Here is an 18,468-nt window from a genome sequence, read left to right as displayed (position 1 = left end):
GGCTTACCTGTATCCGAAATCTGTCTAAGGTATATAATCCCGGTTTATTTCCAGTGGTATATTCCTGAGGTTAATAAAATGTAGTGCAAGTGGAGAAGAAAATTCGCGCGCAAAAGAGCGAGACGAAACTATCGTCGGGCGTCCGCCCGGGAGTCCCCGCCCCTGTCCTGTCAATCACGTCCCACGTCCTGTCAATCACGTCGCCAGTCGCACGTCCTGTCAATCAATCACGTCCTGTCAAACACGTCCGTCCGTCAGCGCAACCCAACTCACATATAACCCAGATTATAAACTTTGAGTTTTTATGTCTTTTATCTATTTCCTCTCCTTTTTGCATGTTAAATGCTCTCTCATGAATATTCATGAGCAATACAGAAACCCAGTCAAAACAAGGATCGTGCAACTTGAATCAACTTGTATCACATTTTCCAGTTGGGTAGATGAGGTTTAAACTGCATGGGAAGTAGTCAGTTGTGTCCATGGATATAGTACTAACCGGTTGTTTGCACTCACCCACACCCACACCCACACACATACACACATACACACATTCACATATATACTAAGTACAGGCTGTACATTTATTACATGAATGTACCGGTATAATATTTTGGGTCGTACTTGGAATTTGTATGAAATAAAACACAATGTCAATGAGTTCCAAAACAAACGAACTGTTATATAAGAATTAATTAGTTTGCTTATCTTTAACGGACCGGGCTTATTTGGCTATAAATGCTAAAGCTTGTATTTTGGGATGGAATTTCGCCTCCACCCCCCACCCCCCACCCCCCCCCCCCACGAGATCTCGACCATTAGTGTTACCATCGTAGCGAAATTTGGCCCGTGTTACAACCACATCGTAGTCTACAAGATTATGTCTTATATGTCTTAAGATTTTTTCTAATTATCAATTTCTAATTTAATTGATCACTAGTTTTTTGTGCAAATTAGGCCCAACATCTAATTTTAGCCTAATTAAAAGCATCAAGAGTCTATTTCTTAATTATATGTAAGTCTGTTTTTACATATTTAAAGACTGTATATGCATCAGACACTAAAGGACTTCCAAAAACCATTTTCTTATGTATATAATTGTTTTTGGAATTTCAAATGTATTTCTTTGTTTTGTAATTTTTTTCCTTTGTTTTCTTATTGAGATTGTCATTGACCACTTTTATACCATAATTAGCATAAGATCAATCAATCGCAGCGATTAATGTTTCAGCAGTGATAGATCCAGGGGGCCCCTTCTTTAATTTTTGATAAAATAAAATAAATGAATAAAAAGAAAACAAAAATGAAAATGGGCGTGTGCCCCCTTTAATTCCGGAAGTGGCACCATGACAGATCCCCCCCCCCCCCCCCCCCATTTACGGAATTCCTGGATCCGCCCCGGTAAAGAATAGTTAGATTTTTAAAGAGTTTCATGACAGAATACTTTCTTCCATAAGGTGAACACACACACACACACACACACACACACACACACACACACACAAACATCACACAATTGTGGCTGTTCTGGGGTGACATGCAGTTGTTGTATGCCATTTCATACAATTTCTTTCAAGTGGATCATCAACTGGAAAATCTGCCAGTTGTGTCCAGTTGATCCCACTTTGTCAAAGGGCATACTTTGGTCTATTTTTTTTTTTTACTGGAATCAACCAATAGGCTTTAATGTTCCAATATACACAATAGACCTTTTTTTAATCTGTCATTTTCACCAGAACAGTTCAACCGGTAGTGGTATGGCAGGGCCCTGTGGTCATGGTGGTAGAGAGCAGTGGCAACACTGGAGAGGCTCTCCTGGATCTCCTGGATAAGACATTATTATTATTATTATTATTAGTTGTAGTAGTAGTAGTAGTACTACTACTACTACTACTATGCTACTACTATTACGTGTATTATTATTAACTCACTCAGTTTGATCCATTTGTTTAAACTGGAGTCAGCTATGTTTTCTCAGTGTACCAGTCCATTCCATCGCTTTCCAGTGGAATCAACTGGTAAATCTGCCAGTTGCGTCTAGTCAATTTCAATACAATTATTAAGGGCCTATTTATGTCCAGCTGTTTCTATACATGAATTGGGTAGTTGATATTTCAGTATTACACTTTATTCCGTTTCTTTTAATGGAATCCAGTGGTGAATCTGTCAGTTATGTCAAGGAATTCTAACTGGTAGACAATTGCCCAGTTTTTTTTATTTGTTTCAGTTGGAATGAAATGTTAGTTTGGAGTCAACTTGTCTAAGTGGAGTCAACTAGTGAATCTGCCAGTTGAGTGGCATGGTTTCCAATTGGTACAAATAAAACTTCATAATCAATGATTTAGAGCCTATATTCAACTGGAATTGATCGGTGTTTTTCAGAGCATGCCAGCTCATTCAATTTAGTGTCAACTGGAATGGCGTGAGTTGGTATTAATTTTCATCTTTAATTGTATGGTAATTCACACCATGGTAATGTGAATGAGTATCAGCCTACTTCCAGTTTGCAACTATTTGAACAAGTTGGGTCAAATGGATCGCTATAATGGGACCATTTTTTTTCTCCATGTGATACCAGTAGAGAATGTAACTTTTTTTTTTTGGTCTTATTTGACTTTTAAAGGGAGTGTACAGTACTTGTTGAGATGAGGATTCAGCTTCTAACGTTTTGCGAGATATTTAGAAACCACTCTTTCCAAGAATATTCATTTTGGCAAAAATTTGAATAGATTGCTTCTTTGAAGCAATTATGGGACAGAGCTATCTCTCATGAAAGTGTTCTACATGATGATATTGTATTGGGATAATGCATATTATCGGAAAAAAATAACCTGACATCCCAAAAATGTACAATTTTACCAATTACCTTATTACATGTTGCTTAACAACTATCATTAAGTGTACTGTCTAAGCTACAATGTTTATATTACCATAATTTTTATATTACCTTGAAAATATAGCACAACTCAGTGTATCAAAACTATCACACAGTTGTAAGTCACAAATCAATACAAACACAAGCCTTACACATTAACAAGCCAGTTGAAATTTGTGCTTCCGTTGCCTTGTCTTGTGCATGCGGTGTGGTCGTCAAGTTACAGAAATGCCAGTAACAGTTTACACGGTATCCCGCCCTTCCATGTCATTTGCTAAGCAGAAGAAAGAAATCATTAAATCTAAAATACCATCTTAACAGTGGAGATTATATGTACATGAAAAACTGAAAAATTTTACGAACTAGTACATACTACAGTACTAAAATGCAAAGACATAACTCAAACTTTCAAATAACTGTTGCAAGTGTATGAACAAGATATATCACATACTCATAGTGTACACCTTTTGTACAACCAGAAATTTTTGTGCGCACAAAACTTTTGTGAATTTTGTACGGAGCAAATATTGGTGGAAGTAAAATGTGAGCAAAAGTTTTTGTCTGAAATATGCATACGTTTTTTATTGGTAAAAATTTGCAAAAGTTTCATGCCCAAAACAAGCTTGTTTGCTGGAATATGCAAAAGTTTCATACCGCCAATGTCTGGTTTCCACAGTAGGAACGAGATTATAATAAACATTAATGTACAACCTATACAATGCAGGGGCGGATCCAGGAATTCTGTAAAGGGGGGGCGTGACTCTTATTTTTGGTGCCACTTCCGGGTTTCATTTCATTTTTTTTCTTTTTATTTCTTTTGTTTTTAACGATAAATAAAGGGGGGGCGTGCGCCTCTTGCGCCCCCCTCTGGATCCGCCACTGCATTGCTACAGAGCTAAGTGTGTGTTTATGTGGCCTTTCATTACTTCGAATTTTGACCAAATGCCCCTCCCCCTTTGATAACAGCGTGAAACTAGAAATATCACTGAAGGTGATTAATACCCCCACCCCGTGACGACAGTCTTACCCAAGGAATGATCTTTCCTTGATCTTCTGCCATTTAAATGCCGTTACCATGGCAACGCAGCTTCCGACACGTCCGAAAAATGTCTTGCACATCTTCCCGCCAAGACTATTGTGTGTGCCACATTTCATAAGCTTTTGTCAAAAACTGAGGAAGTAGTTCAATCCACAAGATCTTTCCTTGATCTTCCGCCATTAATATGCCGTTACCATGGCAACGCAGCTTCTGACACGTCCAAAAAATATGTCTTGCACATCTTCCCACCAAGACCAATGTGTGTGCCACATTTTATGAGCTTCAGTCGAATACAGAGGAAGTAGTTCAATCCGCAAGATCTTTCCTTGATCTTCTGCCATTTATATGCCGTTACCATGGCAACGCAGCTTCCGACACGTCCGAAAAATATGTCTTCCACATCTTCCCACCAAGATCAAGGTGTGTGCCACATTTCATAAGCTTTGGTCAAAAAACTGAGGAAGTAGTTAAATCCGCAAGATCTTTCCTTGATCTTCTGCCATTAATATGCCGTTACCATGGCAACGTACTTTCGGGTACTGTCAAAAAATGCGTCTTGCACATCTACAACCAAAGGCACACATCTGCACCAAGTTTCATGGAAATTGGGCAAAAACTGAGGAAGTAGTTTGCAACACAAAATTTTCCATCATTTTGGCTCATAATATGTGAGCTGTTACAATGGCAACATACTTTTTGTCACTGTCAAGAAATGTGTCATGCTGACCTATATCCTAAGACAAACATTCAATATGAATTCCATGAGAATTGGAAGAACACTGATGAAGCAGTTTTGCCATGAAGCATTTTGCCCTATATTTTACCAATAACATGCCGTTACCATGGCAACGCACTTTTTGCCACTGCGGAAATATGTGTCTTGCACATTAACGTATTCAGATGAACATCTGTACCTAATTTCATAAAAATTGATCAAAAACTGTGGGAGGAGTTCGCGACGCAAGATTTGTACCCATTTTTGCCCATAATATGCCGTTACCATGGCAACGTACTTTTGGGTACTGTCAAAAAATACGTCTTGCACATCTACAACCCAAGGCACACATCTGTGCCAAGTTTTATGGGAATCGGTTGAAAACTGAGGAAGTAGTTCGCGATGCAAGATTTGCAACGGACCGACCGCCCGACCGCCCGACCGCCCGACCGCCCGCCCGACCGCCCGTCCGCTGATTCCTATATACCCCCTTCAAACTTCGTTTGGCGGGGGTATAATGAAACTTAGATATTCAATGTATAAAAATGTAGATATACTAGTCAATCAGTCAAGATATTAGAGTCTCCTTTTCACTATGTTCACCTCTACTGAGCAGCCTCAACTCCCCTGATGTTATCAGATGAGTTATTCAGTAAATGGTCTACATCTTGAAACCTTTATTTGCTGTGGACTGCAAATCAATTTCAAATTCTATCACACTATCACATGGGTCATTGGCAATAATGTACATTCTACCTAGTGAGCTAACGATAGTGTCTTAGTGTCTTTGTATTGGAACTAAAGTTTAGGAGAGTAAGTTTAAAGTTTTGAAATGGCCGAGATATCAAAAAAACAAGGTGAAACAAAGAGATCCTAGTAAAGTTGTGGCATGTCGCCTTTCATCATTAACACTTTTTGGGATATCTCAGCCATTTCAAAACCGATTTTCATCAAATATACATTAAATCCTTCTTAAAATTACATGCTCTTTCATATTTCATAAAAGGTTTCTCATTATCTCACTTAGAATTGTTCAAAACATGAATCCCTTACCTCAACCAGTACTGTACAGTCCCTTTAAAGGAGACCTCCGGATGATTTTCAGATTTTTACATTTGAACAACTATAAATTAGTTATACTGAGGACAGAGTTTCAGAATTTATGATAATCGGGATAAAGAATAAGAATATTTTTGAAATTCATAACAAATTGTACAATTTCATGAACAAGGATGATGACACGGCAGGGTCACCATAAGAATGCATGCGTTGGGGCTCAAGGAAGCAGAACAAAAGAAGAAGGCATGCATAGATTATACACAGGTGAACTCGCAAGCAAGCAGTATTGTAATGGAATTACACTGCTACATTTCTGAAATATGTGAACCTCCTATGTCATCATGTTCAGTGTAATTTGTTTAAGGTTTTTCAAAGTATTGTTTCTCTGCTCAAGAACCACAATAAATTCCGCATATCTATACATGGAGCTGTTGATTTATATACTACATGATGTGAAATTATGAAAATCGTCTGGAATGTCCCTTTCTAAGGAATTTTGAAAAAATCTTGGAACAAATAAAACATTACATCAAAGATTCATAAAATTACAGACCAACTGTACTAAATTCGGTTGACCATGACCCACCTTCATATTCGGCACAACTGTGTAGTGGTGGATGGTGTGCTATGCTGTGGTCACGATTGTCCAGTTTCACGTTTGTTCTGCACACTTCTTCAGTCTGTTTGTGCCACGATGCCACTTTCTGGACATTTTTTATCTGTTTCCATGATGCAGCACCATCGAAACTTTTATCTGAATAGCCACTTGAATCTGGGAGAACTCTTCCACAAGTCTTAATCAATGTATGTAACAAAATGACGAAAATTTTCCAACAGAACAGTCTGCACCATGGAGTGTACAGGGTCACTGTAGGCCGCCATTAATTGCTTTAGCAGTGAATGCAACAAGGCATATGATTGCTGGTCGACATAGGAATCACCTTCCAAAATGCAAATGAAACAACCAATTAGAAGCTGGTTAGTTGATGGTTATCCTGGACAGTTATTCATTTTCCCTACATTTTCTCAATTTTCTATAAAATGTGCAACTACCACGCTAGACGAGTTTGTGTGATGAGTTGTACAGTGGACTCCCATTATAACGAAGTCCTCGGGACTGGCAGATTTCTTTCGTTATATTGAATTTCATTATAACCGAACAAATAGACAATGAAAAACATATAGCGGATAAGGATGCGCCCTGAATGTTTACTTCATTGTAACCGGAATTTCGTTATAACGGGAGTGCTCTGTATTGTATTTCTAGATGATATGTGAGAATTTGGGGTATGGTAGTTGCCTGATGGTGGTCACAAAAAGTTGACTTTTGGAGCTTTGTATGTCGACCTACCAACATTTCGCATGATCTTTGTGAAAATTTGGCATTTCCATGGTAACACATTACTCCACAGAGACGAAAAAGGTGTCATATACATCTACCTATGATAGCTGTCACAATGCCAAATTTTAGGTCAATCTCAAAAAATAAGAGAGTAGTTTGAGCCACAAGTTTTGCATCTGACCAATCGACCGACCACCGACCGAGCGCCTGGCCACCAAACCTCAGAATGATTCCCATATACCCTCATACACACTATGTGTGGGTGGAGGTGTAACAATGGAATGCAAATGTTTGTTGACTTGTGTTGACTCATGATACCCTCAACATCACTTGTATGGCAAACGAATATCTGCATGTACATAATATGTTCCAATAATTTTTCCTATTCTCTTCATCTTCCTTGGATATGCCTACAAGAACCTTCCAAACCCAGATTGTGCATGTGATGTCATCTGCTAATCATTGCTAAAGTACTAACATGATTAGAAAAAGACACTGGAATGCACCTTCTCCTCAACCGAGCATAACTTGAATATTTCCCTGTCTTTTGGAAACATGCCAGTACAAATATGCTCTGCCCAGGGGGAGGTGTATTCTAATGTCTTTTGCTAATCAAATAAATACTTTGACAATGAATGGCAGATGAAGTCGCAATTCCATTACTGTCCTCTTTCTATCAATCCCATGCTATAATTGTATCAAATTTATTATATAACGCCATTCAGTGTAATTCCTGAAGTCATAGTCACAATCTTTAGATTACACTTCTATTAGGCTCATTAAAATATGAAAATACCTCTCGTTGAAATTGTGAATAACATAACAGTACATGTAGGTACAATTATTTCTAACACGGTTCAAAGTGTAATCCCAGCATAAATACTTTTAAATTAAATGTCTTTTTAATCTGCTTTCACGAGTTTCAATTTGTAGATTTTCTCTTATGAATATTCATGATTGATATTTTTTCCTTCCTTTCATTCATTTTTTTTTTTCTCTCTCTCTCTCTCTTGATGCTCTGCTAAGAATCTTTCATGCCTTTAGTACACACAGATTGAGCAGTAAGGGGCATTATAAATCCCACCTATCACTATTATCACTAAGTGGAGACAAGACAAGATTCTCCATCAAGCCAAAACCGTAAAAAAAAAAGTAAATAAAAACAACAAGAAGGCCAGAGAGAAGAAGATATGTTTCTTGAAGTGAATCTCAAATTGTAAAAACAAAACAAAACAAAACCCAAAAAAGTTTCCTCAATACTCTAGTGGGAACTGTTGTTCTCCTCCAGTATCACTACTACTTAACTCCTTTTGCAATCTTGAATTCAGCAAGGCAAAAATGTGTAAGCCAGCTACAATTAATTTACTTATTGCGAATTGTAAAGGTATACTTGTAATGTAGTATATGCATGCAACCATACGATACATGTATTTTCAATTATGCAGGTACAAAACCAAGCATTTAAAAATGTACTGCAGATGATTCCTTGACCACATCCTTAAAAAAAATAAAAAAAATACAGGAAGATTTTGTACATTTAGTATTAATCACCACAATTAAATGCACCCATCATATCCAGCTGAAGACAGACTACTCAAATGAATGCCACTACAAACATTCCAGTTCACGGTAACATTTACATAACATTGCACACATTTATTTTATCACTTCTGTGGCTATATACACAGCCTGTAATATACATCTATGCACAAATACTTCTCACAGAGACCAATGGGGAATTGATATACATTTCTTCTACTAACACATGTTCAATAACATTAGCTTGTTACTTCATTTTTTTTTTTTTTGGATACACAGTTCACAAGAAATATAGTGATAGAAGCATTAAGTACACACTTTCACAAAATTCACCATAAACTCCTGCAAGTTTGAAAATGTAGAATCTATGATTTCTCCCTTTGCATTTTCTCAATTTATGAATGGATGGATAGACTGTAAAGATAGCATTTCACTCGTAAGATGACAATTGAAATCACTTTGGTTTATGAACTTTGAAATGTCTACTGTACTGTGGAAAATTGAATTCATGTGCAATACTGTCTACACATAAATCATAATAAAGTATGCATAATATGACTGAATAGACAGACATACTGATTTTCATTGCAATCCAAAAATTCTAACCTTTTATAGATATGTCAACTCAGTTTGAAAAAAACAAACAAACCCAAATCTACAAAAAAATCTTGCAAAACAACACAACAAAACAGCTTAAAAAGCTAAGAACCTACTACATCATGAAATTTCCTATGGCACTCAAAAGCCTTTGAAGAGAAGAGAGATGCCCATATATTTTTTACATGTTACGCTCAAACATGAGAGAAAGAACTCAGCAACTATGACAAGAATTAGAGATATTCAGTGAATATTCTTTTCATGGATTGCTATAATACATTATTACATTACATATAAAGCTATTTTTTTCTTCTTTTTTCTATGGCACATGAAGAAAAATCAATCATACTTTGCCCATGCCCATATAAAATGCAAATCACTGTCAGTTTTACCGAATAATTCACAGAATGTTCAAGCATTTTTGTTCTTTCTACAGTTATCCATGCTTTTGTTTTCTACTCCCATTAGTTGTAAGGAGCATTTGACAATCATGCGCAGAAGATAGACTTTGTAAAAGAACATAATCTAAAAATCACAAGATAAAAAATATGTTTATTGTATAACATGATGACCAATTTCTGAGTAATGATCAAAAACTTTTCAAATGTGCCAAGAATATGATCATGTACAATTCTAATTCATGGGTATAATAAAATTTGAATGTTGTATTTCAGGCAAATGAAACTCTTTTTGTGTGTGTAAGTCTACATGGACACATTTTTTTTTCTTTTTTTTTCTTTTTTTTTTCTTTTAATAGAAACCACCACCATTTCAATTATTCTGATACCTCATAGCTATTAAACACCAATATTGACACTGACATTCACCAATACCAATGCTCTAAAGAGATGGGGAGGACAAAGAAATCCAAAAGACCTAAGTGGCTAAATGTCAGCTACTGTTTGTCAGAACGTGGTTCATCTACTGACAATGAGCTCAAGCGATAAAAATACATATTCACTACTGGCTGACAATAATGCAGTGCAATGTAACTATGGTAATAAGGATTTCAGGATACTCACACTAGGTTGACAAACATTTTAAGATGGTGAAAATCTATGTCAGGAACACTACATCAAGAGAGTGGTAGCACATAAACTCTTACACCAACTGGGTGGATCACTGCAACAAGCAGTAGGCCTATGATATGACCATCTGTGCCAGGTCTTCCTTGCCCATAATAATGTCGACAGGCCATATTTTTGCTCAGTTGCCATCTCTTGGCAGGAATCTGATATTAATTCTGCAAAAGAATGATGGAGGTTATGCATTCTGCAGGATCCACTCACTCCTGATCATTCTTTGATGAATAAGTAAGTATAGAAAAATACAAGAAAAGTATGGTAATCCTCATTCAAAGACTAATGCACTGACAGGTGAGCTGCTGCTAATGACAAAATTGATACAGGACAAGTATACTCTCCTTTTTATCCTTAGAACATTACACAATATTCAATTTTCGATATGAAAATGCTACAATCATCAAGATCTTTTCTTGAAACACTGTTTTGCAAAAATTATCTGTGTGATCACTTTTTCACATGTGTAATGTTCCTTGGAATAAGCAGTGGCGCACAATTCATTTGCAGGCTGTAAAACCAGTCCCAATGTTCTGGAGTCAACTGTTGATTTCAATATTCCTGTCCTGCAGTCACTAATTTCAACTTGTTCAGCAGCAGACTCCAAAAAAAAAAAAAGAGAAAAAAGAACTAAACTTTGTATTATGCAAAATAACTGACAAAACTTTGAACCTTATAAATAGTCATATAAACTAAACAATAAGCACTCAATTGCTATGACACTAGAGTGAAATTAATGCAGTATAATAGTCAATATGATGCACTGAAATGAAATCATTATTTTTTTCTCGCACTGTTGTTTTTTTACAAACTCATACAACCTCAAATGATATGTACTTAAACACTCCCTTGATAAATGTGTGTTTTATGAAATTTCATATTGACTGATTATACATCATTTTCTGCCTGTAGTGGAGTGCACAACTATACACGATTGGATTTTGAAGTGATAACATGTCTTCTGACTAATATGAGGAATGTCCATCAAAGCATTTGAGGTTTCAGTTTGTATAAACAGTACCTGTCCAAGAGGAGGTTTAACCTTGCAAACTCTCTTCCAGGTTTACTAAAAGTACAGAAAGAATGATTTTGGAAATGATTTCTGTCATCAGTTTGTGAGAGCACAATGCCTTAGGGACACTTCCAGACAAAAAACAAAACAAAAAGATCACATATCTAGTAAGAACATAATTACAAATCCAATCTGCACAAAGGACACAAGTGCACACTTCACAAACATTGTGGATTTTTTTTAAACAAAAATATTCAACATTCTGTCACAAATTCTCTTGTAACATTAACTAGTCTTGCTTCAAGGCTGACAAATCAATGTTTGTCTTTTGTTTGCTTGTTTTACACAGCACTGTGGAAAGCAAAATCATCTCTTGATATTCTTATGATTTTCTTTTACCTGAATCAAATAGAATGTGCAAGAGATGATGCCACGAAAATGGAGAAAGACAGAACAGGTGTTCAGAGAATCAGAACAATGATGAAAAATAAGACTTTAAGTAGAGACAGCCAAAACAAAAGTGCCATGAAACAAGACTAGAACATTCAGAACATAGTAATGTCTATAACCAAGAGTATGAGCATTGCTCAGAGAGCCCATAAGGTCAGCCAGAACACAGGGCTGGGCTTACAATCCTGCAAATGAAAATTTGTGTGCACCACTAAATGTTTGTCAACATAGACACTGGAGTCTTTGAAGCAATTTTTCATCAAAAACTGCAGTGCATTTGACTGTACATGGGCACTCTGTACCATGCTCATACTTCATGTCATTTAGTCTTCACAGGCCAGCAGTAGGTTTGATGATACACCCATACAATGCATAAACTTTTCTGATTTAGACGGATAAGACAATGTATGTTGCTAGTTCATGCTAAAAGGAAAGTTGCAGTTGACAAAAACAGATAAGAAATTAAGAGAATTCCTTAGCTATTACAGGAATATTTGGGAAATAAGAGAAAGGAAAGAAAAGAAGGAATGGCACAACTCTTTTAGCACTCCATAGAAATATCATGTACAATATTTCTCTGTTGGTTATATGGCAGCAACTGGAGTCACTCGCTACTTGAAAATGACATCAAAGTCATTTTCACTGTGGTTCCTCACAAAACATGTCCCCAGTTCCTTAATTTAGCACACTCTTATTTTGTGCAACACATGTGTTTCCCATCTACCATAAAATACTCTTGAAAATCAAATTTGTCATCTGATACAGGTAGGAATGCCTTTAGTATAACATCAATAATAGTCAATATAATCTCTTGAAATTCACAGAATACTAAAACTTAAGTTACACACCATACTGAATACATCGAGTTAGGAATGATATACACAAGTCTGAAAGAACCATACTTTCTATATTTGTTAATGAATGGAAGGATGAGAAATTTATCGATTAGTCTTTCTCTCTCTCTCTCTCTTTGACAACATGTGAGAAAATGACAACCCTATCTCGTTAAACTGGCAAATTTGACACCCAGTGCAGATACTCTTTTCTGCTAACTTAAGAACTAGCATGAGAACTCAAGTAACTTAGCCTCTTTGAACCTGCAGCAAATAAAGTATATATGCAATCACATGCCATGAGACACACAACCACCTCAAAATTAAGCTAAAAAATCAGGGGGAAAAATCTGTATGATAATCTGAACACAGAGCAGCAAAGTAGAAATAGTGATTGGGCAACAGAAAGTTTGAATGAGAATATATTCTCATTCAAACTTTATATAACGATAAGCTCTTTACTGTTTCACTTCTGTGGGTTAAAAAACAATAGGAGTTTTCCTGTCATTTCACCAAACCCACTCATGGATGATGAAACAGATGAAAAGAAACCCAAATCTTCCAAAAGTGAATAAGAAATATCGCTCTTAAGGTTGCATCCAATGTGACTCTGCATTACAAAACCTACAAAAAGAAGCAAGATAAGAATTTCAAGGTCAAATTCTTAAAGAGACAATCTGACGTTTTGAAAATAATATATACTTCAACAAAATTTGATGCTTGTAGCCCAATGAAATAAATAAATAACACATTAAGAGAAAAGGGTCTACACTGTATTTATGTATACTGAGTCACTCCTGTTGCTCTTTTTCAACAAATGGAGAATTTACACTCCATTGTAAGGATTATCAAAGTTAAATAACCTTCACCTTGGTACACTGATAACAATGCATTCATGACATTATGTCAATGTATCAATACTACTGCTGACTGGTTTTCAGATTTCAGTAGGGTTTTCATCCAACTTTCCCAAAACTTGTGGATAGAGAAAATGGGTATAAAAACCTATTTGAAACAGAAAAATGGGTCAACGCAGACTGCTTTCCAAACTGATAGTTATATTCCATCATCCACTTTTAATCTTCCACGTCAGACAGATAAAGGGTAACTCTGCTAGAAAACATATTAAATTCCATTCAGCTGAGTTGACAAAAAGAAAATGCTGTTTTCAGGCCCATTGTAAAATTAACTAGTATGTGACATTTTGTGGGATTTTAATTGCAGTACCCCTTCTGTTTCATTTTTCAACAAGATTGGCACATGGGTGCAAATATGTAGAAAGACATTCAGTCTAAATTTATGAACTTCCAGGTGGAATTTGAACAGAGAATCTTATCTAACATAGACATTTTAGGATTCAACCAAAGCAGGTCAGTTTACCTGATCGTTCGTTTTGTGTTTTAACAAACACAAAAAGTGGCACACAAATTTTATTTGAGAATCGTACAGATTTTTTCCCTTCTTTTAGCTTAAACATTCAACATGTGCATCTATGGCAAAAATTATTTGCAGAGGTCATACCTAACGACAAGTTCCTGAATATCTTCCAGCTTTAGAGCGCAATATCACATTGGTGTTTTGTTATGACATTTAGAACACATTCGGTGTATATCTTATGCTGAGCTTGACGCAGTAATATGATATATAAGTACAACAGCCAATGATATACCTCAATGATGCTTTAGAGCATCCTCATTTCATATCAACCCCTTTCATTAACTAGGAGCAACTAATAGGATGTATCAACTGCAAAAAAGGAGGATATACAGTTCTTTGAAAATATGCACTACCATGGTCATTGATAATTGGATAAATTGAAATCACCCTTTTAACAACAGCATATCTCCAGTGGCAGTGATTTCAGTTAAATACAAGTTCCAATGACTGGACAAGCAAAATATGATGATAACTTACTAGTATGTGACATGTGGTTGATACATATCTATAGCGCTTAAAAAACATGTTTACATAAACATGCCTACGCATCATTAATAATTAGAGACAATGAAATATTTACAATAGGTTTATCCCACATGCATCAGCGTCCCCAGCAATAGTTTGGCAGTAAATAATATGCAATTTATTTTGTCCTTTTGTCTACCTACTCAACTCAGTGATTAATATGAACTTGTTTTCAAAGTAAAGAAAAGACTCCTATGAATATCAAGGAACTTATTACTTATTCTTATTACAGCAGGTTTGTGCTAATATCTGTTACAGGACATCTGGGTTGTGTTTACAGAAGAAGTGTCACTTGTTATGACTGACAGTGATTGCAGTTGCCACAGCAGCAATCACTAATGTACAGAGCTGATAGAAAGTCAGCTACATGTAGCTGCTGCCAAGGTGACTAAAATTATTGCAATTTGGAATAGTTCTCTATGAATCATGGTCCTTAAAGGTGACAGCAATGGAGTAAACAGATTTCATTTTGAAATTGGTGGGTAAGCTCAAGCTAGTATTTTTATTTTGTATTCAATGATAACCAAATGATTCTATTTTGGGAAAAATGAAGCAGATGAAAAGAAAGAGTATCAAGAGGGATCAGCTTCATATGCTATGCTATTTTATCTACTTGTCATTTAGAAAAGTTTATTCATTCTGTAAGCAGCAACCATTTTCAAGCATAAGCACACCATTAACTCTTATTTTCATGGCCAACACTCATTTTTTTTTTTTTTTTTTTTTTTTTTTTTGCCCAAGCACTAGCAACGTTTCTCCAGTGCATGTCAAGGAAGTGGTAGGGATATGGTGGCATGTGGTGGGACTGGAGAAACATTGTAGGCTGTCAAAAACAGTCAATCATACAACGAGTTTAAGAAATTAATGAATAATCACCTTTAGAAAAGCAGCAAACACTTTTTTCATATCTCACTGAATCATTGACAAAAAGAAATGATAAATATCACAGGATTTCTGCTGCAAGTTTACACAATGCTGTCACAGGCACTCATGTTGATTTTTTAATATACTTGAGTCAAGCAGATACAATGTAGATCAATTTGTAGAGAACTTGTACAGACAGTGCACTTATTGATTACTTGCAGAAGAGACCCTCCGATGCAAAAATGAAGATTTCAAATATGCCACCAGGGAAGGGTGTGGTGTAAAACATGAGGGTGAAATACCATGGCTCAACCAGACCTTCTAATTCATCCGTAGCTTGACCACCAGATTGGACTATAAACAATACCACCATTGCATCAGTCTTTGTTAAGTACTTCCAAAATAAGCTTTGGGACAAATTTCCAGGCTCCAAGTGTAATGTGACAGTGTGTTGTGCTTGATGTGTCAAATCAATTGAACAATTTAACTATTCGGTGGGTAGGAGAACCTCAACACAGGTTTTGAAATGTAAAATAACATCATTTGCAGATGAACTGCTTGCCTTAAATCTGTGATCAATCATTTCTTTTCCTTCTGTCTTTCCTCCGTTGAGTCACCTTTTAACAATGACACTGATATGCATCTCCCACATTTGCTCTGCAAATGGAGATCAATCTAAACTTGCCAGCTTTGCATAATTTGCTCAAACACACAACAGTGCACAAACCCAAAGATAACTCACAATATGGCACAGTGCATTGAAAGCGTCATGCAGGATTCCATTCCTTACATATACACTACTGTATGCAATGCACTGTGACAGGATAGCTGTGTCCCAAAGGGTTTTATTAAGGAGTTTTTATTTTCTGTCAAAATTGTGCATTCAACAAGTCATGTCTCCCAGACCATTCACAAAAGTATGTGTATAATCATGACAAAAAAATAAACAAATTTGAAGTCTTATTTGCGGGGTCATGTTTTGAATACTGACTATTTGCAAGAAAAACAGTCACAACTTTGCCATACAATTTCCATCAGCAAAGCTTGTAAGTTTCCCTACAATTGTACCACACTGCATTTTTTAGTATACTTGCTAGGAAAATAGAATGTGATCCAAAAGCACTCATGCACTGCAGTCTCAAAACAATGTGACATACAGCAGGTTTACCCCATGGCACACAAAAGTTAAGGTCCTATTCTTGAAGATCTGGTTGATGCCCTTTTCTATACACAGACAGACAGGCAGACACACACACACGCACGCACGCACACACACACACACACACACACACAGAGTGCTAAGAATGAAACACACAGGTATTCACGGTTCAGTGAACACACTGAAAAATTTGTCCGTTCCCCACTGAACTTAAAACATGCTGCAACAATGACTGACTAAAAACAGAAGGTGGGGTAACAGTCGGGCTGAATGAAAGGTGGACTCAGTGGCTGGTATGGTATTGTGGAATGGGAATTCGGAAGAGGTGTTTCTATATTTTGTATAAAAAGATATCACAGAAACTGGCTGGACTCAGTTTCTGCGATCATCAAATTTTTATACTCTAGTCTGGTATCAGGGTTGGAAGCAAGCAAACACTCATGCTTCTGCTACAGTGCTTTTCTTACACTGAAAAAGCACTATAATGCAAGCAGATTACTACACACTGATTTTAAAAGAATATTAACTCTTTCAACTCAGGTATGAAATTAAAATAAGAATGTACATTGGTGAAATATCTATGCCAGGTTTTTTTTTTCCCCCATCTGCACTTTCACTCTTTGACTTTAATTCAAGTCGTCTGAATCAAAAAATAATTTTTACAACAAATGCTTGACTGGTGTTGTATCTTACAAACCTCACCTCCAATGAGAGTGATGCAAGAAGGGCATGCTACCACTTAATTGTGGCATCCAAAATAAACACTCATGAACGTAAATTCCTTTTATCACCTTCTAGATATCTGTGCTGAAATTTAAAGAAAAAAAATGTGAGTGGTATATATGAATTATTAATATGCATGTGCATACACAATTGTGAAATTGTCAGAAAAAACAAAAATACATTGGAAAAAAAACCTACGAAAAAAAAAAACTCAGCTTAAATATTTCCACCAAAGTTAAACCTCTGTACTAAATCCAGCAGGAATGATCCCACTCATAGGAATGAGGACAGAAGTTGTCTTTTCACAGAAGAAAAGAGGCATTAAACAGATAAAAACACATAAAATCATTTAAAATGATTCAAAACCTCGCTGAAATTTTTGATGACTGTGCAAATACAATGGCGTAGGCAGCGAACATAACCTTCATACTCTTCTTTACACAATTCTCCATTGATATCATCAAACAAGAGGACCAACACTAAAAACTAGGGTCAGATGACTTTAATAGTTGCCTCATGAAAAATTACTAACCATAATGACAAAGACACACATTTTTTTTTATTATGTGATCAAACTTTTGATATTAAGCAGTGGCGCAATGAGGAATATTCTATTTTGCGTATGCGAAGCTTGCTCTTTGGTTCATTCTTCTCTTCATCTCAGGGTGAGCATCAGCAGAGAACTGAATACCAGCGATCTGATAGATATGGAAGGAAGCATTACTAGCATGCACAACTATTAGTGTTGGTCCTCTTTTAACCCTTTTCCTTGCTTAGTTTTAACAGCATATTTCCCTGGCTAAGAATAAATATATATATATATGCTTAATCTTTTTTTTTTTTCATGCTTTTGATAACATATTTTACTTGTTTTCCTCTGGTTCTTGGAGGGTATGCCATTGGGCGATTGGTCGCCGTGGCGACGCCAGCATGTCGCTCCAGTGACGGAGTCCCGCCCCCGTGGCATTGCATCCAAGCACCACTTTGCCGATAGGTTCGCTGCTGCCCATGCGATCATAGTCCACAACAGTCACCACCAATGTCACTTTCTGCAAAGGAAATAAGGAAAAAAAAAAAGAAAGACACAATGATGAAATTACCTACCTATCTGTGTGGGGGTTTTTTTAATCTAAAGATGTCCAACTTGCACAAGACCACAGGAACTTCTTTGATATTATTGAAGGCAAAATACAGTCTTTTTGCAGTCATGGAATCTATGTGTT

At 36.3% G+C, this 18,468-nt stretch overlaps 1 protein-coding gene across 3 annotated transcripts in view; it reads right to left on the bottom strand.

The window, feature by feature from the left end:
- Positions 1–8,584: 8,584 nt before the first annotated feature.
- Positions 8,585–18,468, bottom strand: part of LOC139726553 (synaptotagmin-1-like) — a 102,007-nt gene continuing 92,123 nt past the window's right edge. For all 3 annotated transcript variants that reach the window (XM_071637542.1, XM_071637544.1, XM_071637543.1), the window contains exon 9: positions 8,585–18,294. In XM_071637542.1, the coding sequence (XP_071493643.1) occupies positions 18,109–18,294 (186 nt within the window). In that variant the 3' untranslated portion in view covers positions 8,585–18,108. The remainder of the gene's footprint in view (positions 18,295–18,468) is intronic.

Source organism: Diadema antillarum, unplaced genomic scaffold, assembly GCF_040938485.1.
Source record: "Diadema antillarum isolate AM-2024a unplaced genomic scaffold, OU_Dant_1.0 seq00000089_RagTag, whole genome shotgun sequence".
Lineage (NCBI taxonomy): Eukaryota > Metazoa > Echinodermata > Echinoidea > Diadematoida > Diadematidae > Diadema > Diadema antillarum.
The sequence above is the reverse complement of the archived record's forward strand: the minus strand, read 5'-3'. Positions and strand labels throughout refer to the sequence as shown.